Genomic DNA, 24,059 nt, shown 5'->3' with positions numbered 1-24,059 from the left:
CTGTGCCAAAATTTTCAGCACTTTGGCATCCTTCTTGGGATCAAGCCAAGGTTTTGTCCGCACTTCATTCTCCAACAAAGGTTAATGTAGACATTTATTAATACCTTGGCCATCTATTGGTGATGTGATGTAGGACACTTCTCCAGAAACTCTGAAAGAATTCCACAATCTACACCTATAGCACTTAAAGCTGGGTGCTTTTGTCATGGTGACCCCATATTAATAAGACAACTTGATTTATATCATGAAGTGAAGGCTACGTTATAGATTTGGCTAACAGTTAATGTAGCAGGATTGCACTTTAGCTTGGATCAATGTTCCTTCAATATTCCACATTACTCTCATATATCAAATAGAATTACTTTTAATAGACTACATACCTAGAAGATTTGGTGATGTATATATATGGATAAAATACACATTAAAAGAAATCAGAAGATAAGGATTATGCACCATAATTTTGATTTCATACAAAAGTGTACAGTAGCAAACAATTACATATATCTGTTTCAAATACAAGGACTGAAAACTCGCCAAGAATTGTTCATAGCTGCTAGCAGTCTTGCATGAAAATAAAAACTGGTTCATGATGCCTTGTGACCATTGTAATAAAATCGTATTTTCCTTTTATTTGGCAACCTTGAAAAGAAGGTAGATAAAATAAAGTTAAAGGTGCACGAAGAGCAATCATCAAAACAAACTGTTACAGCTCTCCAATTCCAAAAGTTTTATAACAGCAGAGAGTAAAAACCAACAAGTTTTGTAAAAATCAACAAATCATATAATTCCCAAGAATAAAAAATGAAAATTTAAGAAGAACTTACAGTATTGTGAATTAAATCCCAAATAAGTTCTGTCACAAGTCCTAATGAATAAAGTTTTAATTAAATGCAAGTGGTGTCCAAAAAATACTTCAACTCTTTTGTCTCAGTATTTTGTTTTTAAATTAAATACGTCATGCATTTATCATGAGCTAAGTGGGTAGATGGGAAGAGGGTGTTAGCAAGAACTGCATGTGGGACATAGCTATAAATGGGAAACTGGACAGAGAAAGCCTATGAGATATGTAGACACAATTTCAGTATACAATCACATGTCCTCTAAGTATTGAGTGGGTGGAAAAAAACAGCTGTGATTATTGGGTTAGCCAGCACAGAATACTGGAGCATTTTTGCCTAACCAAAACAATGACAGTTCAGATTATGCCTTTTTTCATGCATCTGGTGGCACAGTTGAAGTATTTTCACTAATTGTGAGCCTAGAAGGTTGGCAGCTATGCATATATAATACACACAATGCAGTCACCGATCACATTTATTTTGGGAATCTTACAAAACAAATCAAGTCCTTGTGCAAAGATAGTAATAATAAAACAGTGTGCTTTCAAACATAGGAACAAGATGCTGACATTTGGAGAATACTTTATACATAGACACTGGCCTACCTGTCCAACAACAACTTTGCCATTTCAGTGTCTGATGCTAGTCCTAACTCTTCCATCAATGCCCTCCATCGAACAAACTGGTCCCCAAGATGAATCCTTGATAGGTCCCATTTGGTTTCTCTGACAGCTTTTTGACATTTCTTCTTGGAAGGCGACAAGCGTGGGTTCTGTTGCTGACACTCATGCATGTCCGCCATTTTTGTTTATAAAAGATATTTAAATTAGAACCATGTGACTCATAACCCATCCACTAGACAAAGATGACGTGTCTGTGTTTGTGGTCATGTGTGGTTTCCGTAACAGTTCATGACCTACAAGTTTCAATTAAAGCGGGCCCCACAAAAATGCATTTTCTCTCGTTTTATTTTTGTGAATTATTTCAGCTCATAAGTTGACACATTTCATTATTTTCATGACCTTTAGAACTCATAAAATTACAGACACTCGGCACTATTGTGTCTTTAAATTGAGTTGTGTGTTTATTCAGATTTCAAAATATTTCATGTCATGCAACATTTTCTTACAGTTTGTTTTTACACTTTTGATGTTGTTCATAGGTCACTAATATAAGTGTGAGCAAGGTCACTAATATAAGTGTGAGCAAGGGACAACTCATTTGTTTTTCTTTAAACTTAAACTTGTAATATCTTGAACAATACAAGAGCAATCTATCAAGACCATGACAAAATCAAAATACTTAAAAAAAGTGTTTCTGGTGATATCATTTTTAGTTTGTCTTTTCTTTTTCTTTCACCTATGCCAAAGGACAGCTAATTTTTAATCAAATACTCAAAAGCTATCAAAGACCACATTTGATCTCTTTATTGGTTATAATACCTCAGATCAACAGCCTGCATTTGGCGTAAACTCTCCAGATTACAAGAATAATCATTTAACAGCTTGAATACATCCTTGCCTAAATTCCATTACATGGCCATGCATCATTGCACTGGGTGCAACAATTACTGGAACAGTTCTGGTACCCACTAGACATGATTCTGGCTGGTTTCTGTAATGCACATAAATATCCAAAACAGTATTTTGCCTTACCTCTGGAAGAATCACATGTATGTTAAAGACAAGTGAGCAAGTAATATTTGCAGTATGTTCTCTATTCATAGGTAACATGTTTCATTTTGTATACAAAGTTTACTGCTTTCAATAGAAGTATGATAAATAACTATGTTCAAAAGGGTAATAATATTATTTCCTTATCTCTTAACAAAAAAATTCCCAGATTCATCTGCATGATCAAAGTTTTCTCAGGCAAAGTAAGATTTTTTTTTTTGCAAGCCTAATGAGCACCTCAATTAGAATACAAAAGGGGCCCAATCTGAAATTTTTTTTGGGGGGTACCTGGGCATCAGGCTTTCAGATTTATTTTTTGAGTACTGGAAGGATAGAAACCAGTTTGGGGCTGGTGTGGCAGTTTTAATTATTGAAAACATATGCTGTGAAAGAAGGCAAAATCTTGAATATATTGACTGTGAGATGATATAGTTACAATTCTTAGAAGTAAAATAGTTTTACTTTGCACTGAATACTGGTCATGAAAATTAACTATTGAATTTTGGGACACCTTTTCAACCATTATCAATGCATCAAGTAATTTAACTTCATGATAATTGTAACAGGTAATCTGTAACAGGTTACCAAACTTCTTAGACCAGCGAATAATACACTGTACAATCTATTAGTGCAAAGCAATCTGACTTGCAATATAAATGAATCACTTCTCCATGCAAAAAGTGATCCCTCTGGATCCAATTATCATATCATCTGACTATGATATTGTTGAACCAGATACTGTATTTTTGAGAGAAAAAATTAGTACTTACATAACCATTTTTGTCAGCACAAAACTAGAATTTTTTAATGCAAAGTCTGTCTCTACAAAAATGGTAGTTATGAACTGTTCAGCAAAGATTGAACAAAAATTATTCCTTGTTAACAAATGAATAGATGCATGTAGATGACCAAGTTAGATTTTTAGGCCATTACAGCTATTTAAAAAACAATTACACATTTTTTTAATATATTTTGGACAAAACATTTCAAGCACAAGTGAGTATAAGAACACAAAAAAATCTTGAGGAATTGTGGTTTATAAAAGAATTCTGATCATACATTTTAAGTATTTAACTTATGTTACCTTTTATCTGTTATTGGATATACATGTAGAATATTTACATCATTATATTTTATCTTGCTGTACTTCATGTTTACATTTATTTGGAAGGGTTTGTCTTGATACATTATGGTGCAGTTCAATTTTGCTACATTTTTTAAACTTTACTTTTTGTTGGCACCTTGTAGCCACTATTGTGCTGAAGTGCCATAAAATGCTACTACATATAACTATATATATAAATTGATACCTCCCAGGTGGCCTGAAACCAATAGATTTTAGTTGATCATTAATTTCTTGAAGAATTTTTGCTACTAATTTAAGAAATCTACAGGGTAATGAAAGTTAATTTAAATACTGTTTACCATTCACACATTCTTGAAAGCACCTTTGATAATAAGATACCAAATGCAATCACCTGAAGAAAAAAGTTGCTGAATAGAATAATGCCATAACTTTTAAAAGTCATTACACTATATTCTTTCAGCTATTTGACAGCTACATTTGTAATGGAATCAATGGCAGTTGCCAATGCTCTACTGAAAACACAGTCAAGGTCATCAGAGCAAAACGATGTCATAAACAGTCCAGTGGTAATCTATTTCTTGCAGTTCTTCATTTGTCCAGTTAAAGACTAGAGTCCTTTAACACTCCCTCACTTTAATACCTTTAAATATAATAGTTTCTCTTACTTATACAGGGTATGTGTAGTCATGGATCTCATTTCATTAAGTGATAGTGAAATTATATGCCTGATATACTTCATTAGAAGGTGGTCTCACCATAAGGCAATATGCTCCATGACTTCATTGGACATTCTTATGATGAGGGAGTACTTTATGTACTGATTTAACCTGTTTACCCAGCTTCAAACAGCATCTACTCAAAAACCTGCCCAGCTTCAAACAGCATCTACTCAAAATCTGCCCAGCTTCAAACGGCTTGTACTCAAAACCTGCCCAGTTTCAAACAGCATCTATTCAAAACCTGCCCACCTTCAAACAGCATCTACAAAAACTAAAAAATTCTTCTATCCGCTTTCAACTGATTTACCAATTTTTGTCAACTTTAAATCAGTTAAGCAGGATTTCATTAGGTCATGGTTTATGTTATCAACTTCAACTCCAAATTAGGTTTTGATTTGATTTGCTGTTTAATGGCACATCATCACTTTAATAAGTGACCAAAGTGCCTTTCCCAAGGACAGATTACAGTAGCCAATCTAGGCTGGTTTGATGGTGGGTATGGAACCCATGCCCATCTGGTCATGAGCCCAGCACTTTAACCACTGAGCTATCATGGCATTATCTATTGTTAGATTTGCTGGCATAGTGGAGCAGATTATGCAACTTCAGGTCTGGGTCAGAGTTGCTTGCAGTTTGATTTGTATTAAGTGGACAAATACAGAACTGTCAAACCCAAACATGACCTCAGTAAGGCAGTCAGATTATATTTTCCTGTAAGACAGATCAATTTTCAATACGGTGTAACAAAATCCTGTACTGTTATGGTCACCATGGAAACAGTTCGAAATATGATCTGATACAATGTAGGCAACATGTTTGACTAAAATGTTTGTTGAGTACACTTAGTCTGTGAAGACCTCAAGCTGAGTTTCAGACTGCAGTTTAAACCCTACAGGGGTCAGTTTCTTGCTAGATCACTCAGAAAATATTTTTTTTGTTTTTATTTCACTTGGTGGCAGCAGTTACCTCTTCTACAGTAAGCAGTACTCAAATCGACACAATGTAATTTCCAATTAACAGTTTTGCCAAGGATCTGAGTGCTTATTTTTAGCTCACTATAATGATGTAATCTTGCATCTAATTGGTTTGAGCTTGTTATCACTCTGGAAGCCATATTTGTGATCCAGTTTTGATACAACTTGGAGTATAATGCTTCTTTCTTCAAGATCTTGGGACTGCTCCAGTGGCCTAGTGGCTAGAGCTTCCACCTCAGATGTGGGAGGTCTTGGGTTTGATCCCTGGCCAAGTCATACCAAAGACTTACAAAAATGGTACTAACAGCTGCCTTGCTGGGTGTTCAGCATGAAGAGGTTAGTGTTAGGACTGGTTGGCCTGGTGTCAGGATAATGTGACTGGGTGGGACATCGTGCTACATGTTTGTGATATGATGCCTCAGTGCTAGGCATCATTATAAACTGCCACACTGCAGACATTGTAGCAATATGACTGAAATTTTTTTAAAGCTACGTTAAAAGTCCAAATCACACACACATATAATTTGTCATTGTAGAGATAATATATATGAAGCTCATTGGCTAGTCAGCATTGTTCGATATCTCTATCTTGTTGTACTAGTTGATTTTTAAAACTTTATGATTGACTGATTACTAAAAACTGAATGGAAAATGGAGGTTTTTCTCCTGAAGTAGATAGCCTTCATTCTTGACTCAGTCTTGTCAGTGACGCCCATTTTATATGTCTTTGGAATCTCAGGAAAGTTTTTGTATGTTTTCGACAAGAGGCACTCATAATTATAAGTCCAGTCTAAAAAGCTGAAGATTCCAGTGCATTGAACTAGAGAAATGTCATTAAGTGTGACTAGAATCTATCAACTGATCAATAGAAATTCAACTATTGATTTTATTGAGCTCTATAATGTCTTATTGTGATTTATTTTCCAAAATCTATATTTTTTATAGTCATCCCTAGTAGAGAATAGCATTGATAGCATTGTATCAGAGAGACAGACCCTATTATCAGGCAGTATCCAGGGTAAGACCATTATTCCATTTCTAATTGATAATTGTTCATTTTGTGTTGGCTGTCTACTTGCTTATACATATGTACCTGCATGCTAATACTAAATTTTAAATGCTGACTGATAATCGTTCTTTCTTTACAGTGATAATTTATAAGGGGTCCTCATGAGCCAAAAATAGGCCCCATCCCAGCGTATACATAATCCCTAATCCCAAAGTAAATATTTTAAATTGGGCAGAAATAATTTTTTTTTAGCAATTTAGTACTCCAGATGAATGGCCAAGTGAGCACATTGTATGCCTTTTTGTCCTTTGTGTATCATCAGTATATCCATCAACAACTGCTTTTGTGAACACTTTAGAGACTTGATTTCTATCAGATTTGGTATGTAAGCTAATATCATCAATACCTCGGATGAATTTGTTTATGGGTGACACCCTTGCATACTAATTAGATGATATTGTATCAGATTGACTGAGCTTGTGAACACTCTTTAGGCCACATTTCTTAAAAATTTTGGTCGGATTTGGTATGTAAGTTTATGTTCTCAACATCTTGGATGAGTTCAGTTATGAGTTAACATCCACACAATAGTAGGATGACCTTGCATATGATTGGCTTAGCTTGTGAACACTCTAGAGGTCATATTTCTGATGACATTTTGGTCAGACTGGGAATACATGCTTCTATCATCAAGATCATGGATAATTTTCTTAACTGCGGAGAACTAACTCGTATATATGAGGTAATCTTGCTTTTGATTGGCAGAGCTTGTGAATACTCCAGAGGAGAGTTCAGACTTTAATCAGATTCGGTATTTGAACTTGTACAGTGTATCATCCAGATCTTGGATGAGTTCAGTAATGAGCAACACCCATGCATATTAATTAGGTGATATTGCATCTGATTGGCTTAGCTTGTGAACAATTTATAGGTCATATGGTAATGAGTCCAGTGCCTTGTTGTTACTCAAGAATATTAGAAATGGTTTCATTGCTCAGCAGTTAAAATGAAGAAATGATATTACTTGATTGATCCTTGCTGTATTGTGGAATTCCATTCATAATGGCTTTGCTGGTATCTTGGGATTATTCAATTTAATGGACTTACTTAATCAGGATTTTTATTTCTTGAAATTCGTCTACATTAATATTGATTTCTGTAGCATCTCAGATGCTACAGAACCATCCTTGGCATCTCTTACATGGACCACATCACAAATGAAGAAGTGCGTAACACCATCAGGTGCGAAGTAGGCCAATATGAGGACCTCCTCACCACCGTCAAAAAGAGAAAGCTGAAATGGTATGACCATGTCACTAGAGCCAACAGTCTATCCACAACAGTCCTGCAGGGCAGCGTCCAGGGTGGCAGAAGGAGAGGTAGACAGAAAAAAGTGGACTGACAACATCACAGAATGGACCAGGAAAAGTTTTGCGGAGACACAAGCATTGGCACATGATCGAGACAAGTGGAGGGAACTGGTCAGATGTTCAGCAGCACAGTGCCTCAACGACCACACTAGGTCATGAGACTGATGATGATGATGATGATGAATATTGATTTATTATAACTAGATCTCATGGGATTTTGCACTAAATGTCAGTACTGTGTTGGTAATCTTATGTATAGCCAAACATGGTCCTATTTAATAATGTATTTGGCATAGCCAAGTACACTACTCCCTCGATAACTCGCGCCCTGATAACTCGCGAACCCACTTATAATGCGGTGTCAGGCGTGGATCCCATTTTTTAAACCAAAAATACCAAAATAATGTATCCCTATTTGTTGAACTTGAAGAAAATCATGATCAGAATTGGTAACGGAAACTTTGATGTATCGCTCGTTTTATTGTTGAAAACGGTAGATAGGACCTGGACATTTTAATCAGCACTATGAAATATCAAATTTAAAAATAACTCATACAATTTTTTACATTTTCTTTCCAAACGACATTCCTAGTACACCGCAATTAATGATATGTAAGGAAATTTCAATCAATGAAAATGTCACTTACGCTGAGTGGAGGCAGTACTTTAATAAATAAATACAAATTAAATAAAAAAATTTATCAATTGAAATTTATGTTTTAGTTCCATCTTTTAGTTCCTTTTAAGTGTAATTGTCATAAGTGCAATGTGTCCTTTTGTAATTAAACGTAAAATGCTTCAATCTACCATAACAGCTATGTTTGCGAGCGTTTCTCTGAGAACCTAATTAAGTGCCGACTGTGTTTTGATAACTGACTTGCGGAAGTATTTGTTGTATTGTTGCACTGAATTAAAAGCTGGCCTCCTTTATATTATCACGTTAATTATGTCTTTTGAATAAAAAAAAGGAGGTGGAATAAAAGAAAAGTTAAAAGGCACAAAAATCGAACTAACTTAAAATTTAGCGGCCTCATTCGTATGTCAGGTGAACTCACTTCATTTGATCAATCGAACACTGTAATAAACGTTATTGTGTATGTAACAGAAACTACCTTAAATTAACTGACTGTCATAACTGTGATCAAAGCTAACAAGGCAGCAAAGCGAAAAGAATACTTCGTAAAATAAAGAGCTTGATTTCACAGATACGGACCATTGTGGGCAAGCGAGTTTCAGAGAATTCTTTAACTTTCATTTAGAGATATCGTCAGGGATGATAAGAAATTTCATTATTACTTCCAATGAAATCACGAAATTAACATTGTACTAGTTGAACAATAAAAAATTGAGTTTCGACGTAGTCGTGTCACAAAATAAATGTTGTGTGTTTTTGAAAAAAAGGAATCTTGTTTGGTGGTGTATCAGCAGTTAGTCTAGTTCCCAAATTGTGGACTACAATTTGGCAAGATACTCAAGAAAACAAAAAGCAGTGACGCAATACACAGATTTTTCGCAAACACGTGATGGTTGTTCAAACCAGTTGGAACAATTTTTCATATGTTGGATATTTTGAGAAAAAAAAAGTTATTTAAACAGAATAACAAACAACTTCATTAGAAAAAGCGCATTATTAAAAGTTATTATCGACGTGATTGTAAAATGAGGATTCAGTCATTAAACAGCCCAGTTCCCTAATCCCCCCCCCCCCCGTTACGGTTTTCTCGATGTCAAAGCGATTTTTTTCTTCAATTTTTGGAGGTCCCTCGGTAACTCGCGCCTTGCTTATAGTGCGGTCTATGTTTGTGGACCCCGTTATGCATGAGTTATCGAGGGAGAGGTGTATGGTCCTTTTTTAGGCATTGCTAAGCATGGCTATGTTTAATAACATGATATTGTGTATAGCCATGCATGGATCTATTTAATAATATGTTATACATAGCTAAGCATGGTCCTATTTATATGGCATTAGGCCTAGCCAAGCATGGTCCTGTTTCATAACATGATATTAGGCATAGCCAAGCATAGTCCTATTTAATAATCTATTAGGCTTAGCCAAGCATGGTCATGTTTAACAACATGATATTATGTATAGTCAAGCATGGACCTATTTAATATCATGTTAGTCTTATTTAATAATCTATTAGGCTTAGCCAAGCATGGTCATGTTTAATAACATGATATTATGTATAGTCAAGCATGGACCTATTTAATATCATGTTATACATAGCCAGGCATGGTCCTGTTTAATAACATAATATTATGTATTGTCAAGCAATACCTGTTTAACAACATGATATTATATATAGCCAAGCATAGTCCTATGTAGGAACATGAGTGTCTTAAATTGCTTCTTTTGCTCTGTGCATGTATTTTCTTCCTACAGCAGTATCTTCCAGAAGAGAGAACAGCCTTGCTTGATGGTAACATGTTTTGCTTGGTGTAGTACTTTGCATATAGAGCTAGTTTATTTATTTTGTTACAATAACTTAGATGCCTTTACTAATTGCAATTACATTTTATTTTGATCATTGCTTTTGATGGCTGCATAATTTTCTTTTTACACTTCACTTTAATGTAAAATATCAGACACTGCCTCCATCTGTGAGTGCACAGTTTGGTGATTCCCAGTTTTTATTTCATATGCAGATATTTATTTTCATCTCTTTGTTGATATTTTAATGCTGATTATGATCAGACTGTTAAATATTAAACTTGTCCTTTTAGATTGTGAATTATTCAGTATAATTGGACTGTTTCATGAAGTTATATTCCTTTGAACAGTGAGGATCATTCATTACAAACATGATTATGAAAGGCATGTATATTATAGGAAACAATTCCTTGTCACCCAGCCACCAGTTTTTATCAACTTTCAGTACAGATTACAGTCTTGATTTTATTTAAATGGTAAAAATATTTATACTGTTTATCTGTCCAACTTTGAAATGGTGAAGAGGGAGGGAGCACAAATGCTGCAGATTTTAAAAAAAATGGAATTTATGTCTCATTTATCTTTTGATAAATTCCTTTATATAGTCTGCTTGGTTCACAGTATAATCCAGGTTTTTCACTTTTTCTCAAAATTCACTAAATGCAGGAAAATTTTAATATCATAGGAGTTGGTCTAATAGACTACTGAAGCAAGAAATTTGAACTTTTGTCATGTTAACTTAAACTTGTATTCCTTATCATCTATATCGAAATTGTTAAAAAGTGTAATCCTGTAAATGTTAGCCTTTGCAAGAATTTAATGCATTCATATCATTACTATATATCATAGTCAGTGTGAAAAAAATATAACTTGAATAATTTTATCCTCCAGTAAGGGGCCCCGAGTGGTCTAAAGCGCTCACCATTCCAGATCACTGCCATCTCACCTCTGTCTGCGTATGTTCGAGTCCAAGGCTCGGCTAGCGTGGGTACGTGGGAAAGCCTGCCAGTAGCTTCTCGTGGGTCGGTGGTTCTTTCCTGGGTTTTCCAGGGTTCTTCCTCCACCAGTTATACTGACCGCTATATATGGCCTATCTTGTGCTGAAAAATGGCGTTAAACCCTAGAACAACAACAACAACAACAACAAAAATCCTCCAGTAATATTTATTTTATAAGTGTGATTTCCTATGATGTTTATAGAAAATTTGAAATTATAACACACTAATCAAGCAAGAAATGTTTCATGTCAGTAAGAGACCTACAGGGCCAATAGACCTCAAAAACCTAAAGAAACATAAAATTTAATTTTGACCTTAAAAATCCTTAAAAAAACTGAAGGAAACGTAATAATTTAAGAAGAAGAAAAAAATTGAAAAAATTATGAATGATTCTACCCAGACTCATCAGAAATGCTTGTTAAGACAGCTTTTTGTTAAGTAGCTTAGCGGGCGAGAAAGCATGCACATGTCTTAGCAATAACAGGTATTTGCTTTTTAATTATTTGTTAATTTTCACTTTATTTTCATTTTATTTAGAAACAAATTCAATACGTACTTGATCAGACTTTTAATAAATATTAGTCTCACCATGGAGATTGTTGTTGTTGTTGTGGGGTTTAACGCCATTTTTCAGCACACGATAGGCTATACATGGCAGCCAGTATTAATGGCGGAGGAAGAACCTGGGAAAACCCCGGAAAGAAACACCGACCCATGAGAAGCTACTGGCACGCCTTCTCACATACCCAAATTGGCTGCACCATGAAGATAATCATGTAACTATATTGTGTCTTTGACCACAAAAAGTTTTGAAACCTTAACAAACTTATTAAAAATTCATCAAATTTTAAAACTGAATTTCGTTTCTAACCCTGTACCTAATAAATATGTTTTTTTTTAATTATAACTCAAAAACTCTTGTTTGTTGCATGGATGATATATCTGCTTGTAGTCCTGTTTCAAGGAGCTTTTTTCCTCAATCTTTGCCCATAGCACAATTTGTGCAGATTTTTTTAAAACTAATAAGCAATATTGCATCTAGAGCTAACGGGACAGGGGACAGTGTGTCCCCTTGTCCTGCATGTTTGGTGGCTACACAATTTCAAAGGAACAAAGAAAAATACTAGAAAATACTTAAAGCACCTGTATTGGGTGAAAAATAAGAAAAAAACAGAATCTAATTTGCCAAATTGGCAGTTTTGTCACTGTAACTTTTTTACCTGCACTGCACTATAATCACATTCTTGGAAGCTTAGATTAATAAATATTTCATCAGATATTCAAGTAAAAGAATGAACATTGACATGTTTCTAAACCTGGTTTATTTGAATATAGCTATATTATGTAATTTTCTGTTTTGAATCTTGCTTGCTTTGATCTTTGCTCTTCACTCATTATCTACCAATTTTTATAAAGGATCCCCATTTTCTCAGAAATTATCTTTCTTTTTGTGCTAATAATCCATTTGATTATTTGCCAAATTTTGTATTTCTTCAAGTTATTCCTTCAGGAATTGAATTTCTTTTGTCATTATATCAACCACAAAAATAGGCTAAACTAACCAGCCATTAGTGACTTTGCACCAAAACTTCTGCAGTCACCTAAACAAACCTTAAATGTTCAATAGTCAGGTATCTCGTTTTGTTATAAAATTAATTTCAGTCTGAACATTTCTACTGCTTTGGCAATTTTGGTGAATGTAAGTGCAAACTTTGAGCAGATGTGGATTATAGTAAACACACGTGACAATGAAAAGGCATGCCTATGTGGTGTGTAGGAGTCCATACTGGATGATAGAGAGGTAATTTCTAAAGGATCCTCTAGCTGTATCATATTTTCAAATAAAGTAACAAACAAACTTAATGTATACCCAGTCTGCTCACTTATAAATCCAGTCTGAGTATCTACAACATAGGCCCTGATTTGCCATTGCATAATGCACTAGCAGCTCAGGTCTCTGTCCAGTATATCAGCCCCCAAACCAGTAATGATATTGATGGACAGTTTTTGTGCCTGATCTCAGCTATTCATTAATTGGTGCAATTGGTGCAGACAAGTATGTCTGCAACACATCAGTGTAATTTTAAACACCAGTATTATTCATTGCTGTTGAGGTATGATCATTTAAAAGTCATTTCAGTGACTTCAGTATTTCCAGATCAAAGCCTCTGTTTGACAACTTCTAGTACCATTTTTATAAGTCTTTGGTATGACTCGATTGGGGTTTGAACCTGTGACCTGCATTCAAGGCAGATGCTCTAACTACTTAGGCCACTGGAGCGGTGTTGTATGAGATATAGGGGTGAAACTTGGTAAAGTTATTTTTCTCAGTTTAACTACCTGTCACATAGCAAATCAAGGTTGTATCTTCAGTTTAACTACCTGTCACATAGCAAATCAAGGTTGTATCTTCAGTGTCAAGGTACCTGATGTATTAATCATTTTAATGTCTTTTGAGATAGGCAAAGAGAAATTTTTGCTATTTTCCATGTTTCTCCACTAACTCTACAGCAGTGTCACAAAGGTTAGTCAGAATTTATTATTGTATACTTTTGGTATTCTTCCCTAGAGTTATATTAGACAAATATTCACTTAATTTCCTTGTTTCTGTGTTATAAAGTTTAGAATTGCAGCCTTCAAATAGCCAATATATAAACAGTACATTGTAAAGAAATTGTTACTGCTTAAGCTTCAGTATGCTCGTTTGTTTTGCCAGGTCATGGAAACCCTTTTCTCATCACTGAGAGAACAGAATTGGTGAGTACAGGATATATTTAATATATTGAAGCAGACTTGCTTGAGTATCTGTTGAGCGTTTGTATTAGAAATGTTCGCCTTTTGAGTAGCAAATATTCATGTTTCTAGGTGTTTATTTGTAGGTAGTCCTTAGGTAGCACTAAACAATTTCCAGCTAAAGCCAAAGTTATGGATGTACCCTCTCACCTTTGAAATTATGTGGTATCAAAATGAATCTCCAAACCATCAAAATTTACAAGGAAACTTCAGAAAAATACATGGGGCCCCCATGTGACTGAGTGATCTAAAGTGCTTGCCTTTACCAGTTGCTGCCATCTCACCTTTGTAGACATGAGTTTGAATCTCTGGCTCAGCCAATATGGATATTTGAGAAAGCTGCCAGTAGCTTCCTGAGGGTCAGTAGTTCTTACCAGTGTTTCTCCAGATTCTTTCTTCATAGTTATACTGGCTGCAATGTATAGCATATCTGGCATTGAAAAATATTGGTAAACCCAACAACAACAACAACAAAAATGGAAATCCCACTAAAATACACACTTTGTTATAACATAGATTTGGATATAACTTGGTTGTGGCTTGTATCCCAAATTTTTACCTCTTCACCAATTTCTACTGATTGATTTTTGAGGTACTTCAAAGTTTTATTTCTTCAGTAAATAAGAAATACAGATGTTAAAAGTTTCTGTTTGTGTACGTTCATTGCACATCTGTCATTAGGATGTCATTAGACTTTTGTTAGCTTGTCACTTTTTAAAGATGCCAGGCTCTTTTTAAAAAAAACTGATATTTGTTTATATAATTTGGATTGAACTTTCAAGAATAAAGCTAACAGTTCTTCTCTGGGTCGGTCATCAGTGGATTATATACCATTTGTTGTTCACTCCAAGGCAAACAGTAAACAACCAAACTTTCTCAGTCAGCTGGTATACATATCTGTGTATCAAACATATTCCTTGTTGAAACAAACTTATCACTTTAATTGATCAATTAAATTAATTAATTAACCTACCTAATTAGTAATTACAGTTGATCAAATTAATCCTATAGTAAATGGTTGTTGTAATATTCAGGTGCTTCTTTATTAATTGTAGGAAAGAATACAGAATACAGAAAATAATTTCATGTCTTTTAAGCATGTTTTGAAGTCATTATATGTGAAAACCAATATGCTTAAAATTTGACTTGATCTTTTTTATTTCCTAAAATTGCTGTCAGAAATGCAGACATCTTCAGGTTGCTCTGATATAATTGGTGAATTGTCAGGCTGAGTTACAGATTAAGTGTGGATTGTCTTTCATTCTTACAGTGAATATATCAGTTTGAAGTTTCATATACTATTGTAAACTTGACTCTGTAACTGAACCATTGAGGTTGTTCAGATGGAGGTTTTGCTGCTACAGTAAAGAATGCTGTTCCTAGATGTTGCTGTGTAGTTGTTCAAAGCCATAGTTATCTAGATAGTTTTCAAAATTATATAGTGTTTATTTCATTTATTATTTCCCTTCACTTTTAGAGGATAACTTGTCAGTATACTGGATATCCCACTTTACCTATGAAATCTGAGTTTTATTCCCAAACTACATAATTTTATAGAGGGCACATAGTACTGTTTACAGAGAATACCAAAGGCACCTGTTAAAGTGTATACTGACATGTAATTGTTCTGCATCATTCCTGACATTATTCATAAAATAATGTTTGCATTGAATTTAGACATAATACAGCCAGTGATGGGCTGATTAAAACTTTTCATGGGTTCATTAAGATCAGTTGGTGAGTAGACATGTACTTTAGCTATTTATGCTAAGCATTTGATGTTTTTCTGATACATCCAGAGATTTACAGATTGTCCAGGGCATGCTGACTAAAAAATGGAACTTGCCCTTAGAAATCTGAGCTTGCCATAAATATAATATCCCAGCATGAGTAAAAAATAACATAAAATATGGGATTTTTAAGGAAATTACATTATATTAATTTTAATTTTTGTCTTCTTTTATCTATTTTGGTACCTTAAACCATAGGCCAATATTTTAAGTTATCCAAAAATATAGTTGTAAATAATACATGTATATTGATATGTAAATAATACATGTAGATGAATATGTAAATGAGAAAGGGTTTGGATGCAGATATAGTTTGAAGAGCAAAAGCAGTTCAATTTGCCCATTGGCAAGCTGACTTTGTAAATTTGCACATCACTGTATTAGACCTTGAAACTTGATCAAGTTTCCTTTTTTCTTTCTATTTTATTTAGCTCTACTGGTCATTGATTGGAGGAGCTTATTGAGATGGTCTTTTCATCTGTCATCAATCATCTGTCCATCCATTAGCACAAATGATCACTACTCTCCTAAACTACTTGGTTGATTGCTTTGAACCTTTCCAAGCACACAACATCCCATGGTCTGGTTGATCCTAAATGAAATGGTGCTGCTCGGACATCCAATTTGGCTGGCACAGCAGTCATCTTGAAAATCTTGTTACTGCAGTTCCTTCTGAATGGATGGTCATATCAACATAGGGTTTTCTGTGAAAGTTGTCTTTTGATGTCTAGTTGATCCTAAATATAAAAAAATTTGTTCTGACCTCCATTATCGTGGACATCTTGAAAATCTTGTTATAGCTACTACTGAGTGGATGGTCATATCATCATGGGGTTTTCACTGAAAGAATTCTTATGATGTCTGGTTGGTCCTAGATGAAAATGGTGCCAGTTGGAAATACGTTTTGGCCACCACAGTGAAAATGATACTGACTTGACATCCAGTATGGCCACCACAGTTGACATCTTGAAAATCATGTTATCACTACATCTGCCATCTTGAAAATATTGATGTTGCTACTCTTTCAGAATGGATGGTTATATCAGCATGTGGTTTTTACTAAAAGGCATCTAGAGGGTACATGTACTAAATATAAATGGTTCTGATCTGGTGTCTTATATAGCCGCAATAGTAGCCATCTTAAATCTTATCAATAGTCATACTGATGTGGGGTTTTCACCAGAAGACTTATTGTGATGTCCAGTTGGTCTTAACTTAAAATGGTGCTGTTCTGACATCAAGTGTTATTGCTACTCCTGAATAGAAAGTCATATCTTGAAAATATTATTATCTTTACTCCTGTCCAAATGGGTGACTGTGTCAACATGGGGTTTACAGCAATGACCTTTTATGATACCTAGTTTGCTTAAAAATTAAGATGGTGTCAGTCATACATCCAATATGGCTGCCAAGATGACTGTCTTAAAAATCTTGTCACAGTTACTCTTTGTGAATGGATTATCGTTATATCAATGTTTTTTGTACAAAACATTTCTAATTATGTCCATTTTGTCCTAAATGAAAATTGTGCCAAGCTGACATCTAATATGTGTGCTACAGCAGCTCATTTGAAAATTTTGTTATTGCTGAAAAATATCTGAGATTTCAACCTTTGACAGTTAAAAGGAAGAAATGGTCTTATCTTGAATTCCTCGATAATTGTTTTCACCCAGTAGAGTGTCAGACCCTTCAGGGTCTCTTGTTCCCAGATAAGAGAGATGACTGATAACATCAACTACATTAGTAACAATGGATGCTAGACTATTTGTAATTACACAAAAAAATACAAAAAAAACCGTAAACATTTTATTATCATTTTGGGGAAGAGATCACATATGAATAATACAAGACGATTGTGGCATGGTTTCTGAAATTTTATACGTATTTTTCTCATGCACGAAAGAGTATTTTTTTCTTCTTAAAAGTATGAAAAATAACGCATAAAAAGTTTATTCTGGGATCGCGTAGGTCTTTGCCAGTGTTGTGAATTTGGAGTGGTTTTCCTTATTGGCAGCAAAACATACCATGTGGCGATTTTTTTTTATTGGCGACGTTGTTGGCTGTTTAAACTTTTATATACAACCATCAGGTTTGGATTGTAGAAATTCAGAGAACCCATGAAAGGAAGTCGCAAACTGGATATAAAATGCACTGAAATTTGTATATTGTTACATAAACAAATTCTTTGTCCATATTGACAAACCATCTAAACAGCGCATTGTTATATTATAATCCGCTTATCATGACATCTAGCACGAGTACTGTATGTTCTGAAATATCTGCTTTTTTTGTTGTTGACATTTCTGGTAACAGATCAACCGGACGAGGCATTGTCTCGTAATCTATCTTTCATCAGATTTTTGGCAGCTCGCTAGTAATTAATATATTTACAAAGACTGACATTTGTATGTGGATGGTAAGTAAAATTCCTCTTCTTTTCACTCAGAATTAAGTCCTTCAGAACACTCACATTTTCTGTAATAATCCCTGTCATCAAACCAGAACACCTGTGTCTCTATCGTCCGTTGACCCTTTGTTAATTTTCAGATGCATGCGTGGAAGACAGCACCATGCTGCTACCACAAATGTAAAAAAAAAAAAATACTACATCTTACTTATTGGTTTATTCAATAGGCATGGAGGGACAGTAACTAGAATAGTCCAGACGATGGGCAATTCCTTTTTAAAAATGTACCCAGATAAAATTGCTGAAATTTCAAAGGAAACAGATTACCTTTGAAGCACCGATTGTTATGAAAATGTACTCGGCAAGTGGAGAAAAAAATCAGTCTCAATCATGCAATACAATTATTTGATGTTGCTGCCACAATAAGACATGGGCATTTGTTTGGTTCTCCAAAGCTGTCCTTTAGTGGTGACTTCAATAATGCATGCATCCTTTATCAAAGAAAGCCGACTACAGTCTTTCAATAAAAACATAGAACTTTCATCAAAGGAAGTCAGTACCAAACTTAAATAAAAGTGATGAAATCTGATGGATTTTTGCATATTCCAATGTGACTGGAACACGTTAACTGCTGTGATAGTTTTCTTTTTGTAGGGAAAAAGTTTATGCTTACGAACGCTACCAACAGCGGCTTAAAATGCAAACTAACTTTTACCAACTTGGGATGTACTGAAAAGTAAATGTGCTTCGTTATTCATTATGTGATTGTACTATATTTTTCCACTGAATTCAGACCAATATGACCTGTGACAAAATTATTGAATATTTTAAAGCTGTGTGTGTGCATATTTTCGATGGAATCACTTGTATTGTGGATTCAATGTATATGATGTGGTTTGCGGTTGAGTACACGGTGTTGATACTATTCATGCTATACATCAGACATGTATATATAAAAATTATTCACGTATGTGTACCAATTCATGGTTCTCTAAATAAAGTAAACTGTTATATATGTCTTCTCTGTTTTCACTACAGGTATATTTCTCATTTAATCTGCATAGATTTAAGATGGTAACTGTGCCGCTGAAGCACGCATTTTACCGCCCGCATTTATTACCTACACCTCCCCGCATTTGTTTTGGGTACATGCATAATTTTCTTTAGCTAACTGACCTGGTTGCTTATTACACAGTTCGGTCTATAACGTGGTCGGGTTCTATGGCTCCCAACTACCATGTTATAGTGGGGTCACACTGTATATTAGTCAATTTTAACCCCATATAGATCCAATACTGAGCAAAATTGGAGATATCTAATCCATATGATATTGACGATTGCATCCCTGATACTACACAGTAAAGAGGAAAATCAACCATGAAGAGACCGATTTCTCATGAAATCACTCACATTGAAAATTTCCAGGAAATGCTTAAAAACAGCTAGGAGAAAATCAGCAACTGCTCATGCATGGCTAGCTAAAAACATGTTTCAGCACTGAAATTATTCCCTTCTGCAAATGATTTATTATTTTATTTGCTTTTTTGTTATTCTTGGTTTTAATGGCACCTTTTATAATTGGTTATATCTTGCAAAGGAAATGGCAGTTAATTACCTTTCCCCATTAAAAGCAGTCAATTCTTGATACCACAGTGACTAAATAACGAGGGATGTTTCTTCTGTAAAACTTTCTGGGATGGCCAGTCATATGAAACTGTTTGGTGCTACCATGAGTTATTTCTGGTCCATTTTGGAAATCTTGAAGATCATTTAAAATCTGTAATGTTGCTGAAACTTATGTAACCTCAAAAAGATTTGCTGTTAAACACTTAAAAAGGAAGTTATGTAATATTATTGTATGATAGGTGAAATTTACTAAATTTAATAAAACCTTATTCCAAAAGATTAGTAAAATCAAACAAATTCTTCAGATTACTCAGATTAAATTAAATTTCCTTCAAAAAGTAGAATAGCAAAATTTCATTGTAATTCCCGAAAAATAATATTTTATGATTTTCAGATTTCAACATTGCCTTATGATGTGAAATGTGAACAATGAAAATATATTAAAGCATGTTCTAAAATTTTGATTCAATCTTGTTTTCAGGGACAAATGGCATCCATGTTTTACAACAAAGGTAACAATTGAGAACATAGATAAAAAGCTCATGTTACGTCTATTGCTAGAGAAATAAAGGTACTATAAATTATGAAAGTTTAAAGAGGTCTAGAGATTTGATTCATCTAAACATGGTGAGATTTATTAGTCACTTAACAGCCAGTTGCAATATTAAAGTATTTTATTTCTGAAAGCCATTTAGCTTCTACATCTGCATACAAGTAAAACTGTGATAATATAGCCCTTAAAAGTGTACATGTATGCTGTGATATGCTAGATGTTCGAGTCTTGCCTGTCTTGCTCAGTTAAGCAACATTTTTTATTAAAGTTTTTAAATATCACATATCTTCCACATATTGGTTGCATTCAACTGAAGCTTTGGTATAATATTACAGTAGATCTAAAGTTTATATGCTTTGTAAACTTAGAAATATTTTAATTGATGGAAGACTATTTAAATGGTTTTTAAATTATCTTTTAAATGGAATGTAAAAAAATGTTGTAAAAGGTTGTACCTAACACCAACAATATTTTGACCATTGTTATTTTTAATTTAATGATAATGTCACTGCAGTTCAGCCCATTATAACATACCTGCCATAACAAGATCATGTTTGGAAAAATATTTTTTTTTTTTGGGGGGGGTATTTTAGCAGCAACAAAAAGCAAAGCAACATAATGATAAAGAGAGACTATTCTTTACCACTGTAATATATGCTTATAACTTGTAGCCTGTATAAACAGTCTTTCTTTAGTGCTCATTTAAAACTATCCTTGGGTAACAGGGCTGAGCAACTATTTTTTTTGACCATTAGTCCAGGACAAGTGGTTTCAGAAAATTCACTAGTCCTGCCTTTCTCTTCACTAGTCCCACCTTACTCTTCACTAGTCTCACCTTACTTTTCACTGGTCCCAAAATGGCAATCACTTGCCGAGATTTGATGAAGCCAGCATTTGATAGCTGTGTTTGGGTTAAAGTCCTCAAGCTCTGGTCCATTTGCAGAAATGTTCATTAGCATTTGTAAACTCTTTTGGTTTAATCCATAGAAAAGAAAAAACACCAACGAAATAATATACAACATTATTATTTCTTAGAAGAATTTAATTTTTCAAAAACATTGGTTGTAAATTTCACTTCTTCAGGTTCATGTATATATGTTTTAGCTGATGGATTTGAAAATATGTCCATGTATATGTGTGCCACCTGCACCAGCACTAAGCCAGCAGTTGATAGCTGTGTCTGGGTTAAAGTCCTCAAGCTCTGGTCCATTTGCAGAAATGTTCATTAGCATTTGTAAACTCTTTTGGTTTAAGGAATTCCTTAAAGAAGTCTTCTCCGAATCGCCGTTATTACCTTCGGGGGGGGGGGGGGGGCACCAGACAGATGTCCCCCCCACTTCCAAAAAAAAGAACAAAGGTGCTTTATATATGTGTGTACCCCATCAGATATGCTGTGTGTTGTTGTTTAGTTACAGAATTTGTTATCAAAAATTTATTTTGAAATTTTTGATGGGGTATTTTATTTCCCTTCCTTGCGAAAATAATTTAGCAAACTCATTTTATCCACAGAGTATCAGCTTGCTTGACAACTACTTATAAAGTGATCATAACAATTTTCTCTTTTAATTACGAACTGAAACAGTTCATTAATTAGCATAATTGTTTTGCTTCAAACACAATATCGCACATGGAAGTTAATCATCAGTATAATCAATTATAAATTAAAGATTCATTACTGTCATTTAATCAGTTCATAAAGGAAACCAACACTGATGTCGGTAAAGTACCTTTCATTAATTTAATTACATTGACTCGCTGGATTAAAATCATAGTGAGCCGCTCGTTATGATCTAGATTGAGTAAACTCATTGCAACAAAACTGCTTACAACACTGTTAATTGATCACACTGGCTTTCTTTTGTTTGACGTGGTTTGATTTGCCGATAATTTGGTCGCTTAGCCCAATATGCAGTCAAGCGGTAACAGGATGTAAATGTATACACGAAGAGGGGTAGAATCAAGTATTCAGTATGCCTGGAGGGCATGATTGGCCAAATAAAGGTAGATATAGTGATTAAAGCACGAAAATAAGGACTAGCCTGACTTTTTTAAAAAGCACTTGTCCCGGAGTAGCGAACTGGAAAATTTTACCTGCCTGACTTCAAAAATTACTAGTCCGGGACGTCAGGTTATGGGATTTGCTTAGCCCTGGGTAATTTATACAGTTGATTGTCCCAGAGGCAATTAAATGGTAGGGCATTCAGGGATAAACAGCCACCATTTGACAGATTACTTAATTAGCCATCAATAGCTAGGGTGATGTCATGTTAGGTCATTTAAGTACTTCTGTGGGAGAGCCTTTTGGGCTAATTTACATTGGTAAAATACAACAAGCAGAAGATCCCAATTCATTTGAAGTTACCTGATTGAAGATATGTGTGCTGAAGAACAAAGCTATTACACATCATTGCCTTGAATGAGAATGTTAAAGCTATAATAACTAAACGTTTATTGGCATGTTCATTATGAGTGGCAAGAATTCTTTGAAGTCTGATTTTACACTGTATATACAAAGGATAACATTATTTTTGGTAGTCGATATAATGTACATATATCATTCATTTTTAAAAGCAAAATGTCAAAATTAACCTGTGATTTAAAGAAGGATGAGTCATCTGCAAGGTGCGCAAAGCCCAGCAAAACAAAATGTCAGAACTTTTGGTTGAGTTTGCCTTTGTGAAGCGCAGCAACAAGGGGAGCATTATATTCTATGAACATACTGCAAATACCTTATCAACATTAATCATCTATTGTCATAGCAATACCACCTAGCAGTAGGACGATACATGAATGCAGTGCTCAGTCCCAGAAGTAATTAACTTGTTTATATGATCATTGACATACCTTGTCACAAGAGCTCAAGCATTTTTCAGCAATTTCTACCATTTGCAGTTGCAGATCATTTTTTAGACTGGCATATTTTGAAATTCCTTTACAGCAATAGAGACACAGAACAATAATTTTCTCTGCTGAGAAAAATTAAACCGACAAGATCTTTGGGAAAGTTTGAACAAGAGTACTAACCAGTCTATAATGAGTGTAAGGATGAATGCAAATGATGGTTGCATTACCTTCAAACTCTCTTCAGAGCAGCAGAGATTATCAAGTTTAGAATGTATTCCACTGTCCGTTAGATTTTAAAGACAGAAACTTCATGTGTATTAATTTTTATGACTGTAGTTGTGATTTTGTAAATGTTGGTGAATTTTTGTTGATGATATTTGATAATTCTAAGTCTACCATTTTTAAAAAAATTTTTGAATGCATTTAGTTCTTGAAAGAAAAAAGATGTAATTTTCTTTTATTCAGATTAAAAATTTCTGTGATTTTCTATTGGCTTATATGGATAGATAACTTTCAGTTGTACGATGTCACTTTTTTGAGTGGTGCACACTGCCCGCCCCCTCCAACATAGGATTTGAGTTTTGAAAAAACAAAACAGCACTCTCTAGGAGGTAGACAGGTATTCTGTAAGACTGTCTGTTGATACATCAGCTTAAGTTGTTATTGAGCACCAAACCCTGGCTACTGGTGTTTTGAATGAAGACCTACTTAAAATCAGTTTGTGGACTGATCAATGGCTAGTTCATTTCAATCCAGATGGAGCTGAACCATATCCAAAAAATCTTGAAAAGAACATCACATAGCTTTCAAAGAACAATATGGTTATTAGAAATGTCACTTCTCACAAATGCTTTGACCTAACACTGGATGTAAGAATCTTTGGGATATGCACATAGAGGAAATAATTACTAAAGCATGGAAAAGGTTAGATCAGATGTTGGCAACC

General features: G+C 34.4%; 1 protein-coding gene across 14 annotated transcripts in view; it reads left to right on the top strand.

Moving 5' to 3' along the window:
• LOC149771959 (putative sodium-coupled neutral amino acid transporter 12) overlaps positions 1-24,059 on the top strand; it is a 76,246-nt gene that overhangs the window by 28,204 nt on the left and 23,983 nt on the right. For 11 of the 14 annotated variants that reach the window (XR_016418083.1, XM_089948024.1, XM_089948025.1 and 8 more), the window contains 4 exons: positions 4,060-4,165; positions 6,238-6,310; positions 13,817-13,857; positions 20,198-20,228. Coding sequence is in view for 13 of the 14 variants with exons in the window: in XM_089948024.1 (XP_089804150.1) it covers positions 4,060-4,165; positions 6,238-6,310; positions 13,817-13,857; positions 20,198-20,228 (251 nt within the window). In the remaining variant the exon portion in view is untranslated. Of the gene's footprint in view, positions 1-4,059; positions 4,166-6,237; positions 6,311-7,630; positions 7,824-10,054; positions 10,092-13,816; positions 13,858-20,197; positions 20,229-24,059 lie in introns of those variants that run through there. The other 3 variants (XM_089948030.1, XM_089948036.1, XM_089948037.1) reach the window with 2 other exon arrangements.

Source organism: Sinohyriopsis cumingii, unplaced genomic scaffold (assembly GCF_028554795.1).
Source record: "Sinohyriopsis cumingii isolate HCF-2022 unplaced genomic scaffold, ASM2855479v2 utg001542l, whole genome shotgun sequence".
NCBI classification, from domain to species: Eukaryota; Metazoa; Mollusca; class Bivalvia; order Unionida; family Unionidae; genus Sinohyriopsis; species Sinohyriopsis cumingii.
Note: the sequence above shows the minus strand (reverse complement) of the source record. Positions and strands in the feature narration are given on the sequence as shown.